This window comes from Staurois parvus, unplaced genomic scaffold (genome assembly GCF_062004578.1).
Source record: "Staurois parvus isolate SC_StPar_1 unplaced genomic scaffold, SC_StPar_1.0 ptg000582l, whole genome shotgun sequence".
In the NCBI taxonomy this organism is placed as follows: Eukaryota; Metazoa; Chordata; class Amphibia; order Anura; family Ranidae; genus Staurois; species Staurois parvus.
Genome location: NW_028318378.1, coordinates 1150560 through 1172242, shown reverse-complemented (window position 1 = coordinate 1172242; position 21683 = coordinate 1150560). Strand labels below are relative to the sequence as shown.

Genomic DNA, 21683 nt, shown 5'->3' with positions numbered 1-21683 from the left:
GTCTGGGATACAGACATCACTGGACAAATCGCTAAAAAGAGAGAGACTGTCCTAGGAAATCAGATCTACAGTCCATACACACCCAGCACAAGGCCGGGGTCACACTACCAGACGCTTCTCGGGGCTGCAGTTCCTCTGAGCTCCACAAGGTGGGGATCTCACTTCTACCCAGACAGGAAGTCTCTATGGAAGACAGACAGGAAGTGATGTCAGGCACAGACAGGAAGTGATGTCAGGTACAGATGGGAAGTGATGTCAGGTACAGACAGGAAGTGATGTCAGGTACAGAAAGGAAGTAGAGAGGAGACATTGGTGGAATTGGCAGCAGAGGAGGTAATACGATGTTATTTCCTATTTACACCCAGTAACCCCCGTCATGTCCATCCTCTTCCTCCATAGTCACGTCCGTCCTCTTCCTCCATAGTCACGTCCGTCCTCTTCCTCCATAGTCACGTCCGTCCTCTTCCTCCATAGTCACGTCCGTCCTCTTCCTCCATAGTCACGTCCGTCCTGTTCCTCCATAGTCACGTCCGTCCTCTTCCTCCATAGTCACGTCCGTCCTCTTCCTCCATAGTCACGTCCATCCTCTTCCTCCATAGTCACGTCCGTCCTCTTCCTCCATAGTCACGTCCGTCCTCTTCCTCCATAGTCACTGTGACGTCTTTTATCTCCAGCAGATGATGATACACACATATATAGTGTGGGAACCCAGATGAACCCCTTCAGGGGCACAACATTCCCCCACTTCTGGTGTCTCCATAAAGAGGACCTGTCATTTCCCCTGTGATGTCACATAGAGGGTTCCTGACATGGGATGGTCACACCCCGGAGGGGGAGCAATCATTCTGGGGTCGTTATTCCCCACTAACTCTAATCTGATGACCTGTAAAATTGTTTCCAGCCATGTCTTTGCAGCATGTTGTGTAGGGAACATAGTCGCCATTTCATGGGGGGACACAAGTGTCAGGGCTGACATCATTTAGTGTGGGGGAGGGGGTGGGTTTATTACCAGCAAAAATATGCTGATTTTACCGTGTTTGAAAAATGTAAAGTCTGTATCCAGGAAAAGGAAAATGATGGAGATCTGGGGGGGCTAATTCACCCGAGAATATGGGGGATCTGCGTTCTGTACACATTTGCTGCACCACGTTCTAAACGCACTGCACTTGCAATCTGTTGTGGGTGTCAGTACAATGTTGATGACACCACAGACGCGGGGTGTCGGTACAATGCTGATGACACCACAGACGCAGGGTGTCGGTACAACGCTGATGACACCACAGACGCAGGGTGTCGGTACAACGCTGATGACACCACAGACGCAGGGTGTCGGTACAACGCTGATGACACCACAGACGCAGGGTGTCGGTACAACGCTGATGACACCACAGACGCAGGGTGTCGGTAAAACGCTGATGACACCACAGACGCAGGGTGTCGGTACAACGCTGATGACACCACAGACGCAGGGTGTCGGTACAACGCTGATGACACCACAGACGCAGGGTGTCGGTACAACGCTGATGACACCACAGACGCAGGGTGTCGGTAAAACGCTGATGACACCACAGACGCAGGGTGTCGGTACAACGCTGATGACACCACAGACGCAGGGTGTCGGTACAACGCTGATGACACCACAGGTGCAGGGTGTCGGTACAACGCTGATGACACCACAGACGCAGGGTGTCGGTAAAACGCTGATGACACCACAGACGCAGGGTGTCGGTACAACGCTGATGACACCACAGACGCAGGGTGTCGGTACAATGTTGATGACACCACAGACGCGGGGTGTCGGTACAACGCTGATGACACCACAGACGCAGGGTGTCGGTACAACGCTGATGACACCACAGACGCAGGGTGTCGGTACAACGCTGATGACACCACAGACGCAGGGTGTCGGTACAACGCTGATGACACCACAGACGCAGGGTGTCGGTACAACGCTGATGACACCACAGACGCAGGGTGTCGGTACAACGCTGATGACACCACAGACGCAGGGTGTCGGTACAACGCTGATGACACCACAGACGCAGGGTGTCGGTACAACGCTGATGACACCACAGACGCAGGGTGTCGGTACAACGCTGATGACACCACAGACGCAGGGTGTCGGTAAAACGCTGATGACACCACAGACGCAGGGTGTCGGTACAACGCTGATGACACCACAGACGCAGGGTGTCGGTACAACGCTGATGACACCACAGACGCAGGGTGTCGGTACAACGCTGATGACACCACAGGTGCAGGGTGTCGGTACAACGCTGATGACACCACAGACGCAGGGTGTCGGTAAAACGCTGATGACACCACAGACGCGGGGTGTCGGTACAACGCTGATGACACCACAGACGCAGGGTGTCGGTACAATGTTGATGACACCACAGACGCGGGGTGTCGGTACAACGCTGATGACACCACAGACGCAGGGTGTCGGTACAACGCTGATGACACCACAGACGCAGGGTGTCGGTACAACGCTGATGACACCACAGACGCAGGGTGTCGGTACAACGCTGATGACACCACAGACGCAGGGTGTCGGTACAACGCTGATGACACCACAGACGCAGGGTGTCGGTACAACGCTGATGACACCACAGACGCAGGGTGTCGGTACAACGCTGATGACACCACAGACGCAGGGTGTCGGTACAACGCTGATGACACCACAGACGCAGGGTGTCGGTACAACGCTGATGACACCACAGACGCAGGGTGTCGGTACAATGCTGATGACACCACAGACGCAGGGTGTCGGTACAACGCTGATGACACCACAGACGCAGGGTGTCGGTACAACGCTGATGACACCACAGACGCAGGGTGTCGGTACAACGCTGATGACACCACAGACGCAGGGTGTCGGTACAATGCTGATGACACCACAGACGCAGGGTGTCGGTACAACGCTGATGACACCACAGACGCAGGGTGTTGGTACAACGCTGATGACACCACAGACGCAGGGTGTCCATAGAATGCTGATGACACCACAGACGCAGGGTGTCAGTACAATGCTGATGACACCACAGACGCAGGGTGTCAGTACAATGCTGAAGACACCACAGACGCAGGGTGTCGGTACAACGCTGATGACACCACAGACGCAGGGTGTCGGTACAACGCTGATGACACCACAGACGCAGGGTGTCGGTACAACGCTGATGACACCACAGACGCAGGGTGTCGGTACAACGCTGATGACACCACAGACGCAGGGTGTCGGTACAACGCTGATGACACCACAGACGCAGGGTGTCGGTACAACGCTGATGACACCACAGACGCAGGGTGTCGGTAAAACGCTGATGACACCACAGACGCAGGGTGTCGGTACAACGCTGATGACACCACAGACGCAGGGTGTCGGTACAACGCTGATGACACCACAGACGCAGGGTGTCGGTACAACGCTGATGACACCACAGACGCAGGGTGTCCATAGAATGCTGATGACACCACAGACGCAGGGTGTCAGTACAATGCTGATGACACCACAGACGCAGGGTGTCGGTACAATGCTGAAGACACCACAGACGCAGGGTGTCGGTACAACGCTGATGACACCACAGACGCAGGGTGTCGGTACAACGCTGATGACACCACAGACGCAGGGTGTCGGTACAACGCTGATGACACCACAGACGCAGGGTGTCGGTACAACGCTGATGACACCACAGACGCAGGGTGTCCATAGAATGCTGATGACACCACAGACGCAGGGTGTCAGTACAATGCTGATGACACCACAGACGCAGGGTGTCGGTACAATGCTGAAGACACCACAGACGCAGGGTGTCGGTACAACGCTGATGACACCACAGACGCAGGGTGTCGGTACAACGCTGATGACACCACAGACGCAGGGTGTCGGTACAACGCTGATGACACCACAGACGCAGGGTGTCGGTACAACGCTGATGACACCACAGACGCAGGGTGTCGGTACAACGCTAATGACACCACAGACGCAGGGTGTCGGTACAACGCTGATGACACCACAGACGCAGGGTGTCGGTACAACGCTGATGACACCACAGACGCAGGGTGTCGGTACAACGCTAATGACACCACAGACGCAGGGTGTCGGTACAACGCTGATGACACCACAGACGCAGGGTGTCCATAGAATGCTGATGACACCACAGACGCAGGGTGTCAGTACAATGCTGATGACACCACAGACGCAGGGTGTCAGTACAATGCTGAAGACACCACAGAAGCAGGGTGTCGGTACAACGCTGATGACACCACAGACGCAGGGTGTCGGTACAACGCTGATGACACCACAGACGCAGGGTGTCGGTACAACGCTGATGACACCACAGACGCAGGGTGTCAGTACAATGCTGATGACACCACAGACGCAGGTGACAAATGCGGTGCGTTTGCCTGCACTGGATGGCATGGTACAGAAGGGTTTTGTAGAGTAGTACATGCACTACTTCTGCTGCGCTCCGCCTCACTTTCAGCCCATTCAAAGGAATCCAGTGAAATCGCACTGCACCCGGATTGTATGTGAACCACACAGGAACGCACAGCGCATTGCACCATTCATGGTGTCACCCACCTCTTGATGAACATTTATGACCCGGATCATATGTGAATCGCACAGGAACGCACAGCGCATTGCGCCATTCATGGTGTCACCCGCCTCCGGATGAACATGTAACCCTCGCATAACAGAAGCCCCCCAACTCCAAGAGGTAAATGGCAGTTTAGGTGTAGGGGATCAGGAAAAGCTCTTTGATATATCTGATCCTCTGCCAGCTGTCAGCACTCTCCTCTACCCCCCTACACTCTGGCAGTGGACTGTCCCTCTTCCTGTCCAGTGAAGGGCTATGGGCTCTGCATTGGTCTTGATGACATCACAGAACTTGCAACCAACAGAGTATAGGGGAGGAGAGGCTGCATGGACCGGTTGTACAACCCAGAGGAGCCTGCGGGAGGAGAGGATCTGGTGTGTAAAATTGTCCAATATTCTGATTGTGTTGAGTCATAGGGGGCTATTGTCATGGAGGCTTAGATAAGATATGTATGGGGGGGGATGGGGGGTCTGTACGCAGTTTGGGGGACATTTTGTATTTTATTAGAGAGTGATGATGGAGTTTTACTGTTTGCCTCAATAAATAATGAGACAGATATGGCTGTTGTGGGAACATTTATTATGTATAACGTCATGAGAGATCACCGAACGCTTTCTGTCCGGAGTCGTCTATCCAGGCAGGATGGGATTTCATTTTCATTATCATTTTTTGAGGTGTTTGACCCAAGACCATTGTGAAGGAGTTGGAGATGATTGGTCACTTATTCAGCCAATCATTATCCTCCTGTGTGTGCTGTGGCTGCATTAAATGGTTGGTGTACCCTGCTTCTAGTTTGTACAGCCCTACTACCATTATGTCCTGCAGCAACTGCTCTCCCTCTTCTATCTGCTTGTGCAGCAACTGCTCTCCCCTTACTATTCCCTGTGCAGCAACTGCTCTCCCCCTACTATCTTCCTGTGCAGCAACTGCTCTCCCCCTACTATCTCCCCATGCAGCAACTGCGCTCCCCCTACTATCTCCCCGTGCAGCAACTGCGCTCCCCCTACTATCTCCCCGTGCAGCAACTGCTCTCCCCCTACTATCTCCCTGTGCAGCAACTGCTCTCCCCCTACTATCTCCCTGTGCAGCAACTGCTCTCCCCCTGCTATCTCCCCGTGCAGTAACTGAACTCTCCCCACTGTCTCCCCATGCAGCAACTGCTCTCCTCCTCATCTCCCTATGCAGCAACTGAACTCCCCCCTACTATCTCCCCATATAATAACTGAACTCCCCCTACTATCTCCCCATGCAGTGACTGCTCTCCTCCTACTATCTCCCCATGCAGCAACTGCTCTTCCCCACTATCTCCCCGTGCAGCAACTGTTTTCCTACTATCTCCCCGTGCAGCAACTGTTTTCCTACTATCTCCCCATGCAGTAACTGCTCTCCTCCTACTATCTCCCCATGCAGCAACTGTTCTCCTACTATCTCCCCATGCAGCAACTGCTCTCCCCCTATTATCTCCCTGTGCAGCAACTGCTCTCTTCCTACTATCTCCCCACTATCTCCCTGTGCAGCAACTGCACTCTTCATACTATTTCACTGTGCAGCAACTGCTCTCCCCCCACTATCTCCCCGTGCAGCAACTGAACTCCCCCTACTATCTCCCCATGCAGTAACTGAACTCCCCCCACTGTCTCCCCTTGCAGCAACTGCTCTCCTCCTTTTATCTCCCCATTCAGCAACTGCTCTCCCCCCACTATCTCCCCATACAGCAACTGCTCTCCCCCCGCTATCTCCCCGTGCAGTAACTGCTCTCCTCCTATTATCTCCCCGTGCAGCAACTGCTCTCTTCCTACTATCTCCCCTTGCAGCAACTTCACTCTGCCTACTATCTCCCTGTGCAGCAAATGCTCTCCCCCCACTATCTCCCTGTGTGGCAGCTGCTGTCCCCCCACTGTCTCCCTGTGCAGCAAATCCACCTCTCACATGAGGTATCTCTGTCTTTGTAGTATTTTGATGGAGGTGGACACCCTGGCTTTTATTCATACTATGGTGATGGAGATGTTTAGGGTTTTTATTGATCACTGTTTACTGTATGGCGATGGCAGGCTGCATCAACATGTATATGCTGCACACCCATTGGTTATAGTTATTTGTTATTCCCTCTAGTGTTCTCTAGAATTGTTACATCGTATCTATTATTGCAATGGAGGAGGACCAGAGTCACAAGACTGAGAAAATACTAAACCTCACCCTGGGATCATCTACCTGCTGACCGGAGAGGTGAGGAGGATTCTGGGAGGTCACATGACATCACTCTGATCTCTATTAATAAAACACAGACCTGACTGGAGAGGTGAGGAGGATTCTGGGAGGTCACATGACATCACCCTTATCTCTATTAATAAAACACAGACCTGACCGGAGAGGTGAGGAGGATTCTGGGAGGTCACATGACATCACCCTTATCTCTATTAATAAAACACAGACCTGACCGGAGAGGTGAGGAGGATTCTGGGAGGTCACATGACATCACTCTCATCTCTATTAATAAAATACAGACCTGACCGGAGAGGTGAGGAGGATTCTGGGATTCTAACATGATATTCCTATTGGTTCCTCAATACAGAGATTTCCTCTCCTGAAGTCAGGTGATCATATGACCATCACAGTGCCTCCATGTGACTCCCTAAACCCTGAGAGACACAACATGCAGAAGATTCTAGAAGTCACCAAGAAGATGATGGAGCTGCTGACAGGAGAGGTGAGCGGTGCCGGGAATTCTGGGACATTCTCCAGTAACAGACAAGGGATGTGTCTGGATGGTGACTGTATCATTGTGTGTGTCAGGTTCCTATAAGGTGTCAGGGTGTCACTGTCTATTTCTCCATGGAGGAGTGGGAGTATTTAGAAGGACACAAGGATCTCTACAAGGACGTCATGATGGACAATCAGCCGCCCCTCACATCACCGGGTAAGAGGAGACTTTATTGTAAAGGAGAGAGCAGTACGGAGGATCCACCTAGATCCCCCATCATCTGATAAACACATAGAAACAATGGATTCAGTCAGTGTGTGTGTTTCCTACAGATGGATCCAGTCATGGGAACCCACCAGAGAGATGTCCCCGTCCTCTGTATTCCCGGGATTCCACACAGGAAGGTCACACCATCCCTCACCATCATCAGGTAGATGATGACAATTATTGGTAGTTGTGATTTATACACAGCATGTTTGTTACAATGAATGTTTTATTATATCTTTCAGAGTGGAATCCTCGGGGATGAGAATATTGATGTTAAAGAAGAGTATAAAGAGGAGGATGAGGAGTATGGAGTGATGGAGGAGTTTTCAGAAGGACACAAGGATATGATGGAGCCACCTAATACCAGGAACCCACCAGAGAGATGTCCCCGTCCTCTGTATTCCCGGGATTCCACACAGGAAGGTCACACCATCCCTCACTATTACAAGGTTGGTGGGGCTGAGAGCATGGACTTGGGACAATATATGGATTTTTTATGTGAGCTTATATTTTACAGGTGACCTCTTCTCTCATTTTCTTGGTTTAGAGTGAAGATCTGATAGATATAAAAGTTGAGGTTAAAGAAGAAGAAGAAGAGGCGTATGTGAGGGATGATCAGCAGTCTATGGAGGAGGATGGAATAACGGGGACATTTATAGAGGAGGACACTCCTACAGAGATCAGCACAGGTGGGTCATGAACACTAAATCCATTCCTCCACCCATACTGCTCACTGATTGGTCCAGAGTAGGGCGTGGACTGGGTGATATCAGCCTGTAATCCCCTGGTCACTTTCCTGAGCTGTGTTCCCCGTCCTGTATTCCTGGATTTCTCTCGGATAATCTTCCTTCTCTGTGCTGCAGACACAATTTATGTATCTAGACTGGATTTATGGAGGTTCTGGGGTTCAGCTGTCAGAAAGATGTTCATTTCACCATAGACATTACTAGACCTAGGCACCTGGGGTGTGTGCTTTGGGTCTTCTGCCCCATGCCTGGGTCTAGTAAGATTTCTGACAGAACAATTCTCCCAGGGTTCCTTGCTCTGTGGTCTGCTGGCTGTGCCGGGTGGAGGGATATGTCTGTAGTGTCTCAGACCCAAGTCACTGAGTGCAGTCTCAGGAGATGGGAGGCAGCGGTGTGGGATCTCTGCAACTTGTCTACAGTAAACATTTAATCTTCCACTGATTACTGAATACCAATATTATGAGTCCTGACCCTTATACTGTATAATTTATATTGTACATTACATACTCCTGACCCCTGCACTATATACTCTATGTTGTACATTACATACTCCTGACCCCTGCTCTCTATCTTCTTCCAACTGCTATATATAAACATAGGAAAACATTGGGAAGATGGCGATGAGTGATAGAGGGGGTGGGGCCCCTCGTCCTATAATCCCCTCATCACTGTCCCTCCTATAAAAGACAGTTCTGGTTGTTTCCTCACTCTCTGACTAAGGTCCATGAATAAAGAAATATCCTGGTAGGAGATCAGAGGAGCCATTTCCTAGTTCCCTTGAGGGTGGAATTGTAAGCTCCTCAGAGACCAAGCTGCCTGATGTGGGCGGAGTCCTGGTTTGGGGGAACCAATCAGCTCCTGTCTAGTAATCCTCTTTGTCTTTGTATTTTAGTCCATGACCGGGAGATGAGGAAAACCTCCAAGGATTGTCTCACTTTGTCTCCAGACTGGAAAGTAGAAGATGAGGACCTCACACAGTATATTCCAGGAGAAAACCCGGCTCCCTCCAATGTCCATCCGGCACCACCCAGTGTAGATGGACCATCGGATTCCTCGTATCCTGAGGAACCTCAGACTGTGCGGGACCAGGCCGGCCTTCCAACAGGGAAGAGCTTCTCCTGTTCTGAATGCGGGAAGGGTTTCTGTTCTAAATCCAAACTTACTATGCATAAAAGATCTCACACATGTGAGAATCTGTATTCCTGTCCTGAATGCGGGAAATGTTTTGTAGAAATGTCAGATCTTGTCATACATCAGAGATCTCACACGGGGGAGAAGCCATATTCCTGTCCTGAGTGTTGGAAATCTTTTTCAGTGAAGTCTAATCTTTATAAACATCAGAGATTGCACACTGGGGAGAAGCCATTTTCCTGTCCTGAGTGTGTGAAATGTTTTTCACAGAAGTCCTATCTTTACACACATCAGAGATCTCACACGGGGGAGAAGCCATATCCCTGTCCTGAGTGCGGGAAATGTTTTTCAGACAATTCCCATCTTTACAGACATCAGAGGCTGCACACGGGGGAGAAGCCGCATTTCTGTCCTGAGTGTGGGAAATCATTTTCAGTGAAGTCACATCTTTATACACATCAAATTTCTCACACGGGGGAGAAGGCATATTCTTGTCCTGAGTGCGGGAAAAGTTTTTCAGGGAAGTCCCATCTTGACACACATCAGAGACTGCACACAGGAGAGAAGCCTTATTCCTGTTCTGAATGCGGGAAATGTTTTTCTGATAAGTCCAATCTTTACAAACATCAGAGATTGCACATGGGGGAGAAGCCGTATATCTGCCCTGAGTGTGGGAAATGTTTTTCAGTGAAGTCCAATCTTAAGAGACATCAGAGATCTCACACAAGGGAGAAGCCACTTTCCTGTCCTGAGTGAGGGAAATGTTCCTCACTGAAGTCTTGTCTTCCTGTACATCAGGGGTCCCACACAACCCTGGAGGTGTATTAGTGCCTGGAGTGCGGGAAATGTCTTCTAGATGAATGTTGCTGGACATCCCAGCTCTCATGTGGGGAAGAAGCACCCCCTGATATACACCTCAGATATACTCCATGGCTGATCTTCATCATGGAAGAAACAGTTCATAAGGAGATCAGAGGTCCCCAAAGACATAGATGAAGTCTGCGACCGTGTTGGCCATTGATAGGAGAAGAATAAAAATGGAGTCCTGCCTGAAAGGATCTAGAGAACCTCCATTGTGTTGATGTACGCTATTTTAAGTATTAAGTTAGGTTTTTGCAGATATATTAGAAGTTTAATGGAACTGTTTTAGTTTGCTGAAGGATATATCAACAAAAGATAACATGACCCTGACATTGTCTTTGTCCGGCTATTTCTCAGAAAGCTAGCAAAAACAGTTTTTGCTAGCTTGTTTTTGCTAGCAAGAAATGTATATGTCATGTTTCATGTAGTCAGCTCATGATGGAAACTTACAATTACAGTTTTAGAACTCGCTCCCCCCCCTTATTATTTCTGTATCCTATATAATCTTAGTAATGTCTAATAAACTTTGAACATCTCTGAACATAAGCTGCCGTTATTTCCGTGTTCAAGGGGTGTTCCCAGAATTCTGCTGATAAACCAGGAATCTCTCCACAGACCGGGGGTCTCTGAGGGGATAAGAAAATCATCCTTTCAGCTGGGGGCTTGGCCCAGGATGACCACCCACCTCACTTGGTAAGTAAACCTTTTGTCTTTTTATGACCAAAAGCTCTTTCTTGCCCTGTGTTGAGGGAAGGTCTTGAATCATTCTGTATTGTCTATATAGACCCGTGATAACCTGCAGCTACTTTTGGTAAGCAGACTTAACTCTTTGATAGCGTTACAAAAGAGTGCACTATATATATATATAAAAAAAGAGTGTTTTTGGTAAAACACAGATTGTTCTTTGGTAGAACACACTGTCCTTTGGTAGTGTTAGGGATCCAGGTATGACCAGAGATGTGTGGACTGACACAGGGAAGCACGTATATGATCCAAACGCACACGTTCCTGCGTTAAAAATGGCTGTGTGTATGAGTGGGTGCTGCAGTGACCATCGGCTGGAACCGAACAAAATCAGCAAGGAAAAAATGTCACCAGCACACCGAGGATCACCAATATGGGTCCAAAGGTTTTAATAAACCATCACATAGTTACAGCAAGGCAACGTTTCGGAGTCTCGCAGGACCCCTTCATCAGGCATGTGACGTCACATGCCTGATGAAGGGGTCCTGCGAGACTCCGAAACGTTGCCTTGCTGTAACTATGTGATGGTTTATTAAAACCTTTGGACCCATATTGGTGATCCTCGGTGTGCTGGTGACATTTTTTCCTGACTGACACAGGGAAACGCAGGCTTCAAGTATGGTATAAAACAATATAATTTATTAAGATTATACAGTACACAGTGCAAAAACCAAACCTTCAATAAATAACAATATGTGCGGGAACACAAACACAGTCAGGCAGGGTCAGTAACTATCGGGCAGACGGTACCAAGGAGCAGGCAGGAGAGTGGTCAGGAATAGCCGGGGTCAGTGCAGGCAGAGTTCTAGCAGAGTCACGATCAGGCAGAATGCAGATACAGGGGCTCATAGGAACAAACACCAAGGCACTGACTGCAGGCCTGGCCATTGCTTAAATACACCTCCTGCAATCAGTCTCAGGTGATGGCTTGATTGCAGAAGTGAGATTCTGGCTGCTGAGAGCACCCGCTGGCCAGCACTGGTACTGCAGCCCACAAGGCAGGTGAGCCCCAGCACCACCTGTGCTGAGCCCATTCCTAACAGGTAGAACAGTGAAGAGATAACTTTTGGGAAGTTATCAAAAGGTTAATAAGTTTGTGGAGCAGATTCTTGTTTATCTTTTGCTTTTTCTTTCTGTCGCATAGAAGTATAAGATAATTTGTTGTGTGGAACAAAATAAGATTATAAAAAGGTAAGATAGATAATCTTATCCACTGTCTAAATATGGGTCAAGGAGGTAGTTACCCACCAGGTCCCCCAGAAAAGGGAGAAAATTGTAAGGATTATGTTGCTAGAGTTTGTGGAATGGATTATTTAATAAATCGCTGGGTGGATTGTATGGCAGGCTGGACAGAAGATATGGGAAGTACAGACCCATTCCAGAGAGAGGGAGAGATTTTATGGGAATTTTAGGGATTTCTCTGAGAGTAACATCAGAAGGAGGTATTGTTGCCAGATCCTCCAAAGTACCTATTATACCCACCTATTTCAATGATGAGAGTCATCCCTCACACATTACATCCCCTCCTGATACACATCCAGTTTGGGCCACAAATTCTATGGATGTAGGATTGATTTCATGTACACCATACAGAGTCACACTCAAGGAAGGGGCATTGCCCTACAAACAGAGGCAATACAAATTGTCGCCAGAGAAGGAGGAAGGGATTGCTCCTCTAGTGGAAAGATTTTTAGAGACAGGTATTTTAGAAGAAACTGTTTCTCCTTACAACACACCTATCAATCCTGTTAAGAAGCCGGATGGCTCTTACAGGTTTGTACAAGATTTGAGGGCCATAAATAATTTGGTGGTTCCATTAGCCCCAATAGTGCCTGATGTGCCATCACTCCTCACCTCCATTCCATCCGATGCAGAATATTTTACAGTGATTGATTTAACAAATGCATTTTTTTTGGTTCCTGTGGACCACCAGACGAGGGCGCTATTTGTATTTATATTCTGAAATTGCCAGATGACCTGGTGTAGAATGCCCCAGGGTTTTGTAGATTGCCTGCAGTCTACTCACTTGCCCTCCAGACCACACTGAGGTCCTGGACCCCTCCCAATGGTTCGGTCCTCATTATATACAGTCATGGCCGAAATTGTTGGCACCCTTGATATTTTTCCTGAAAATCAAGTATTTCACACAAAAAAGGTATTGCATTAACACATGTTTTGCTATACACATGTTTATTCCCTTTGTATGTATTGGAACAAATATAAAACAGAGGCAGAAAAGCAAATATGACATAATGTCACACAAAACCCCAAAAATGGGCTGGACAAAAGTATTGGCACCCTTAACTTAATATTTGGTTGCACACCCTTTGGAAAACATAACTGAAATCAGTCGCTTCCTATAACCATCAATAAGCTTCTGACACCTCTCACCCGGAATTTTGGACCACTCTTCCTTTGCAAACAGCTCCAGGTCTCTCTTATTGGAAGGACACCTTTTCCCAACAGCAATTTTAAGATCTCTCCACAGGTGTTCAATGGGATTTAGATCTGGGCTCATTGCTGGCCACTTCAGAACTCTCCAGCGCTTCTTTGCCATCCATTTCTGAGTGCTTTTTGACGTATGTTTGGGGTCATTGTCCTGCTGGAAGACCCAGGATCTTGGACGCAAACCCAGCTTTCTGACACTGGGCCCTACAGTGCGACCCAAAATCCTTTGGTAATCCTCAGATTTCATGATGCCTTGCACACAGTCAAGGCACCCAGTGCCAGAGGCAGCAAAACAACCCCAAAACATCATTGAACCTCCACCATATTTTACCGTAGGTACTGTGTTTTGTTCTTTGTAGGCCTCATTCCGTTTTCGGTAAACAGTAGAATGATGTGCTTTACCGAAAAGCTCTATCTTGGTCTCATCTGTCCACAAGACGTTTTCCCAGAAGGCTTTTGGCTTACTCAAGTACATTTTGGCAAACTGTAGTCTTGCTTTTTTATGTCTCTGTGTCAGCAGTGGGGTCCTCCTGGGTCTCCTGCCATAGCGTTTCATTTCATTTAAATGTCGACGGATAGTTCGCGCTGACACTGATGCTCCCTGAGCCTGCAGGACAGCTTGAATGTCTTTGGAACATGTTTGGGGCTGCTTATCCACCATCCGGACTATTCTGCGTTGCAATCTTTCATCAATTTTCCTCATCCGTCCACGACCAGGGAGATTAGCTACAGTGCCATGGGTTGCAAACTTCTTGATAATGTTGCGCACTGTGGACAAAGGCAAATCTAGTTCTCTGGAGATGGACTTGTAACCTTGAGATTGTTGATATTTTGCCACAATTTTGGTTCTCAGGTCCTCAGACAGTTCTCGTCTCCTCTTTCTGTTGTCCATGCTTAGTGTGGCACAGACAGACACACAATGCAAAGGTTAAGTGAACGTCTCTCCTTTTTATCTGCTTTCAGGTGTGATTTCTATATTGCCCACACCTGTTACTTGCCCCAGGTGAGTTTACAGGAGCATCACATGCTTGTAACATTCTTATTTATCCGCAGTTGTGAAAGGGTGCCAATACTTTTGTCCAGCCCATTTTTGGAGGTTTGTGTGACATTATGTCGAATTTGCTTTCTTTCCTCCCTTTTTTTGTTTTGTCCCAATACACACAAAGGGAATAAACATGTGTATAGCAAAACATGTGTTAATGCAATACGTTTCGTGAGAAATACATGATTTCCTGGAGAAATATCAAGGGTGCCAACAATTTCGGCCATGACTGTATGTGGGACCTATTGATTTGTAGTTCAAGTCAGGCGGCCAGTCAGGAGGATAGTTGGTCTCTGTTAGAATGGTTGTCAGCGAATGGTCACAAAGCATCTAAAAAGAAACTGCAATGGTACCAAAAACAGGTTGAATACCTTGGTTTACTCTAAGTCATGGTGAGAGGAATGTCAGTCACAAAAGAGCTGCGGCTCTCGTGGGTCTGCCCCGCCCACAAACAAAAAAGGACATGCTAACTTTTCTTGGTATGATTGGTTACTGCCGCCAATGGATACCTGATTGTTCATTCTATGATCACACTCTGAGGTCTGCCACACTTTCAGAATCACCTGACATTCTCACATGGTCAAATGAAATGGTTGATGCCTTTGTGTACCTGAAGAATGCTATGGTAACGGCCCCTGGTCTTGGACTACCTGACTATAAGAAGATGTTTCATCTGTATGCGGGGGAAAATTGTACAACCATGGCGGGGGTCCTGGCTCAGGAACATGGAGGCAAGCTCCGCCCTGTAGCTTTTTTTTCCAAAGTAGTGCCAACTCAGGTTCAGGGCATGCCTGCTTGTCTGAGAGTTTTTGCATTCTGCGTGATGGTGGTAGAAATGGTTATTTCTTTCACATTGGGACATGAAACTACCCTACACACCACACACCAAGTGTCCTTACTACTGAAAAACATACACACTCAACACCTGTCAGCACAAAGGTTGAGCGGATATGAAGTGATTCTTCTATCTGATCCCAACTTGATTATTAAATATTCTTCAGCAAATTCAGGTCCTGCTCCAATTTTGAATGCCCTACTGGGGCTAAAGGGGGAAAAGGATGAAGTGGCACCAGAACACAATTGTATAACCCACATACAGCAAGACACTTCCCCTAGGCCCAACATGTCAGCTGTGGCTCTTCATGGGGCCCCAGATGTGTTTGTAGATGGCTCATGTTCTAGGCCAAATGATAATACTTACCATGCAGGATATGCCATTGTGCAACTTCCTGACAAAATACTCGAGGCAAAGCCAATCCCATATCAGTCAGCCCAAGCAGCCGAACTGATTGCCCTTACAAGAGCATGTCAATTATTTGCAGGGCAGGATGTCAACATTTACACAGACTCCAAGTACACCCATGGTGCTGTACATGATTTTGGGGTCATTTGGGAGAGAAGAGGATTCATTGCTGCTGATGGCAAAACCATATCTCACTCTTCCCTGATATCTGATCTACTCAAAGCCATACAGTTACCAAAAACATTAGCCATTCTTCATTGCAGGGCACATACAAATCGCAGAGATCATATTGCCAAAGGAAATGCATTAGCAGATAAGGTAGCAAAGGAAGCTGCATTACAACAGGTGGCCAGTGAGCAGATGTCTATGCCCACTTCAGGAGTCACAACCACCCCACATGACCAGATGTATGCAGATTTACAAACATTTGCTACAAAAATCGATCTAGCAGACTGGAATGGTTCTGGAGCACAACTAGATCCAGCTTCTGGTCTAGTGTGCTTAGAGGGGAAACCATGCATTCCCATGTCAAGTGCCCCATTGTTCATTGCACAGTACCACGGTCTAGGACATAGAGGATGGAAAACAACATGTGAAACATTATTGCAGGATTTTTACATTGCAGGTTTATCTAGGTTGGTGAAAGAATATGTTTCCAGGTGCATTACATGTATAAGGAACAATCCACAGAACCCAAAGAAATCACAACACCAGCATCTAGTGTACCCAACTACACCTTTCACCCATTTACAAATAGATTTTACCCACATGCCAAAAACAGGACAGAGGCAAGAGTTTTTGTTGGTAATGGTGGATATGTTCAGCAGATGGGTGGAAGCATTTGTCACTAATAAAGAAGATGCACAAACTGTAGTCAGAATTCTTACACCGGAGATAATACCCAGATGGGGATGTCCACTGCAGATAAATTCTGATAACGGACCAGCCATTGTGGCCAAGGTATGCCAAGACCTGGTAAATGTACTTAGATTGGAAATGTCATATTCCCTATCATCCTCAAAGTTGGGGTATAGTAGAAAGGATGAACAGGACAATTAAGGATAAGTTGAGGAAGGCCACTGGAGGAACCTATACCCACTGGAAGAAGATGTTACCTGCAATTCTAGCAGAGGTAAGAATGACACCTAAGAAGACTACAGGGTTATCTCCTTTTGAAATATTAATGGGAAGACCGTTCCCCACTCCTTGGGCTAGACAGCCACTTATGTTAGAAAGAGGGGACCTTGACCTGGTACAACAAGAATATGTGAGAAAATTGATTCAGACTTTACATCAGGTTGAAAGAAATGTTGCTCGCACCTCTCATTTATTTTCTCAGGAACCAACACACCCTTTCCAAGTGGCAGATGTGGTTGTGGTCCGCCAACTCGTTAAAGACAAGAAGCAAGGCTACCCCTTTGGACCGCCTACTACGGTGATAGTGGTTACCAGAACAGCTGTTCTGGTGGAGAATTCCCAGTCCTGGATCCATGCTAGTCGAGTGAAGAAGGTGAAGCAAACACCTGAGAAACACGAGATGGAAAAAGGAGGTGAAGTATGAGAGGAAAATCTTCAAAGAGCGGGTGAAGTAAGTGAAAAAGACCCTGAAGATGACATTCCTTACTTCCCCTCATGGTGCTTTGAAGATCTGGGTCCTATTGGGCACACTGACTGCTCTTTTTCCTGCCAGTATGGATCCTAACTAACTGTATTTATCACCCTGAGGACTTGGGTCTAATAAAAGGTATCTGTGGTCAAGGACTAGATTTAAATGGGACCCAGATAACCAAAAGTGAAAGAAAGTCAAAAAGAAGTTTTGAAGAGAACAATCCTTTTCAGGAAAATGTTGATGATGCAGTTTAAATCTTATGCTCAAAAGTCAGGTTCTGATAAATGTTGGATCTGTAGTAAGTTACATCCGAGCACATATGAAATTCCTCTTCTGGCCGCTCCAGTCAAAATATTTTTGTTAATAACAGGGAATGTAAGTATTGGTTTGACCAATATTACTTCTAATGCCACCATATCTTTTCCAACTCTGGGAGTCACTCAACTCCCCGATTGGTGTTTTAGACTGGGGAATACTTCCCACAAGGGAAAGGGAATGTGCTCTCAGTCCATATTAAATATATCTGATCCTGGAAGGAGGGATGGAACTTCTTCTGTGAAACTCTGGCAAGTAAATGGTAGAGCTCTGAATGAAAGTTTAGAAGGGATACAAGACAATGTGGGGAAAACTATGTTTGGAAAACTTCTTTTTTATTTCACACTTGTTGTCACCCCTGAATTTCATTCTGCAATACAAAAATTGTCGATCTCCTTGGAAAACAATACCTATATCTGTTGTGGTAAGATCTGTTACCCTTGGATACCGAGTAATGTCCAGGGCTGGTGCTATGTAGCCCAATTAGTGCCAATCATGGCAGCTATAGACCAGAAGGAACATCAGGTAAAAGCCAGTACATACCCAAAACACCAACTAACCCTGAGACAGAGAAGGGAAACCAAACAAGAAAAGGTAGATCTATTCTCTACAGGTGATAAGGTTTGGTCATGGTTCCCTACCTACACGGGATGGGGAATAACACTCATGAACAAAATAAATAATGACACAAACATTATTGATGATATACTGGAGAGGAACTCTAAGGACATGGGGTTGCTAAATACTGAGACCAGAGCTATTAGAGAACAGCTGGAGATGCAAGAATTAGCTATTGAAAGCATGAGTGCTGCTCTGACAGGTCTGTGTGAGATGACAGAGGATTCTGAATGTTGTACTTGGATATATAATACCACAATGACTGTTCCAGATTATTATGAAATAATAAAGCAACACAGGGAACAGGTAGATGGTTTAATGGAAGAAGCTAGAGCTATAGGAAAAGATGGATGATTGGTTTGATTGGTTAGGATCAGGATTTGGTTCCGTCTTTTCATGGATGAAAGGTATCGCTGTAAGAATAGTCATGATATTGTTTTTTGTTTTATTTTTATATCTATGTTTTAAATGCTCATTATATTGCATTGCTAGAGCTACCAAGCTGCAAAATACAAATGAAGGTTATCTGGCTATGTACAAAAAGATGAATGAGGTAAAGAATTGAGATCATGTTCATGATCTAAGAGGGGATTGAAAGGATCTAGAGAACCTCCATTGTGTTGATGTACGCCATTTTAAGTATTAAGTTAGGTTTTTGCAGATATATTAGAAGTTTAATGGAACTGTTTTAGTTTGCTGAAGGATGTATCAACAAAAGATAACATGACCCTGACAATGTCTTTGCCCAGCTATTTCTCAGAAAGCTAGCAAAAACAGTTTATACCAAGAAATGTATATGTCATGTTTCATGTAGTCAGCTCGTGATGGAAACTTACAAGTTACAGTTTTAGAACTCGCTCCCCCCCTCCCTTATTATTTCTGTATCCTATATAATCTTAGTAATGTCTAATAAACTTTCAACATCTCAACAGTTTATAAGACTTTGAATTTTATAGTGAGTGCTATTTTTTAAATCACAGAAAAAATCTGTGCGATCCACAAATTTACAGATCTGACATTTTCCACATCTATACATCCCTTTTGTACGTGACTTCAACCATGTTGTTTGTTTTAACGGTTGATAGTTGGAATGAATAAGGAGGTCACCAAGATTTGGTGCTCTTCTTGCTACCATTTGGAGGCGCTCACCTACAATCAGTTTGGGGCATTGGGTTAGATACTTCCAGTGCTTTTCTAATATTTGTTTCACAGCTTGCCATTGAGCTCCAAATTGAGTTATCATTCTAACAGGTTGTTCACTTAGTTTAACCTTCTCTTCCTTTTTTGGGGACAATAGACTCTTACGGTCAGTTTGATATGCCCGTCTCCGAGCTTTTCTAATCTGAGAGTGAGAATATCCCCGTTCTCTAAACCTTTTATAAAGGTCCTGCGCTTCCATCCTAAAGTCATTAATGTTCAAGCAGTTTCTTCGACATCTCAGGAACTGTCCTACCGGAATTCCTGTGATCAGTGAACGTGGATGATAACTTCTGGCCTCTAATAAGGTATTGGCTGCAGTTGGTTTTTTTAACGTTTTAGTAAGGAGCCTTTTGTCTTCAAGTCTAATTTCCAGGTCAAGAAAGGAGATACATCTTTCATCAAACACATATGTAAGTCCAATATTCAGGGAGTTTTGATTTAACTCCTCCATGAAAAGTTTTAATTCCTCCGATGTTCCTCTCCATACAAGGAAGATATCATCAATATATCTCAATCAAATCTGGGCATGTGCAAGAAACCCTGCTGACCTGAAGACAACCTGCTCCTCCCAAAAACCTAAATGCAGACAGGCATAGGCCGGGGCCCATGGTGCCCCCATACTTGTACCTCTAATCTGTTGATAAAAGGTATTGTTAAATTGGAAAAAATTATGTCGTAATGCAAAATCCAGTAACTCACTAATACATTTGTTTTGTCCCCCCAGAGTGGGGTATGTTTTATCAAGAAAGTAGAAAGTCGATCTCAAACCACATTCATGTGGGATTGATGTGTAAAGTGATTCTACATCTATTCCAACTAGAATAGAGTTTTCATTTATTATTAAATTTTCAATTTTAGCCAAAACATCTTTGGTATCTCTTACATAAGATAGATTAGGGACCATATCTTTGAGGAACAAATCAATGTATTTCCCTGTTTTATCTAAGGGACCATTAATGGCGGAAACAATAGGTCTACCCGGAGGATTTTCTTGATTCTTATGTATTTTAGGGATGATATAAAAGGTAGGATGATTAAATTCCTCAATTCTGAGATATTCAAACTCCTTTTTGGTAAGAAGACCCGGCTCTTTGCCCAACGTTAACATAGAGTTTAATTTTTTCACCACTACAGGGAAAGGATTAGTAGTTAATTTTCTATACGTAGATGAATCCCCCAATAGGCGCTTCACCTCTTTGACATAGTTTTGTTCATTTAAAATGACTACATTACCCCCCTCTTGTCACTTCTCTTAATTACTATATTTTTGGTCTCTTTTAATTCTTTAAGGGCTTTTCTTTCCTTTTTTGTAAGATTGTCACCAATTGGCATTCTCCACTCAAGGTTTTTAAGATCATCTGCAACTAAATCTAGAAATGCCGATATCCTCATGTTGGAAAGTATTTTTGGCATTTTAGTCAACCTAATATTTAGATCGACTTTTCTGATCACATCATTGTGATTATCCAATTCTTTGCAGCACATATATATCCAGACCGGTCTTGGTGTGATTTTAATGGTTTTAGGTCTGTGTGTATTGTCTCATACTGAGGTGATGGTAAACCAGGGCGATTGCCCTATTGTCAATCATTAATGTGTGATAAAGCATAGCTTTTGGAAAATTTTCAGAGATATGTGACTGCCTAGTCCAGCCTTTCTCAGCCAGGGTTCCTCCAAAGGGTTCTAGGGCTTCCTTGTCACTTCATTGGGCTGTATATGGAAGTGTCACCGACCAGCCATTTCTGGATACACAGCTTTGTCATCATTGCACACACACACAATTGTTTTCTGTTCAATACATTTTTTATTATAATTTCACTTTTAACAAGATTGCAGAAAAAAAAAATCAGTAAATGGTAAAAGAAGGAATACGATTGGTCAGGAAGATCCCTTGTCTGGAATGTGGGGGCGGAGTCATTATTATTGGTGTACAATACAATACACAACGTGTTCCATTATTATAACAAAGTATTGTAGAAAAGATCCCAACATGTGACATGGCTGAATGAATGCTGGTCATAGTAGTTCATCTATTCTCTAAGTGGGGCGGTATCTATTGGGCCAATCCCTTTTACAAACCACACATAATATCGCCCTTCAAAGTAAAAACAGAAACAATTTGCACAAAATCAAAGAGTAGAAATATTTTCCGGTGGA

General features: G+C 45.9%; 1 protein-coding gene and 1 long non-coding RNA gene across 2 annotated transcripts in view; both read left to right on the top strand.

Moving 5' to 3' along the window:
- LOC149450118 (uncharacterized) overlaps positions 1–10853 on the top strand; it is a 49561-nt gene extending 38708 nt beyond the window's left edge. Inside the window, 1 exon segment of the mRNA XM_089692350.1 lies at positions 9213–10853. Coding sequence (XP_089548476.1) covers positions 9213–10202 — 990 coding nt within the window. The 3' untranslated portion in view covers positions 10203–10853.
- Positions 277–7302, top strand: LOC149450119 (uncharacterized). Its single transcript, XR_016315309.1, has 3 exons — positions 277–333; positions 6714–6827; positions 7174–7302. It is a non-coding gene; the product is annotated as an uncharacterized LOC149450119 (long non-coding RNA).
- Positions 10854–21683: the final 10830 nt, after the last annotated feature.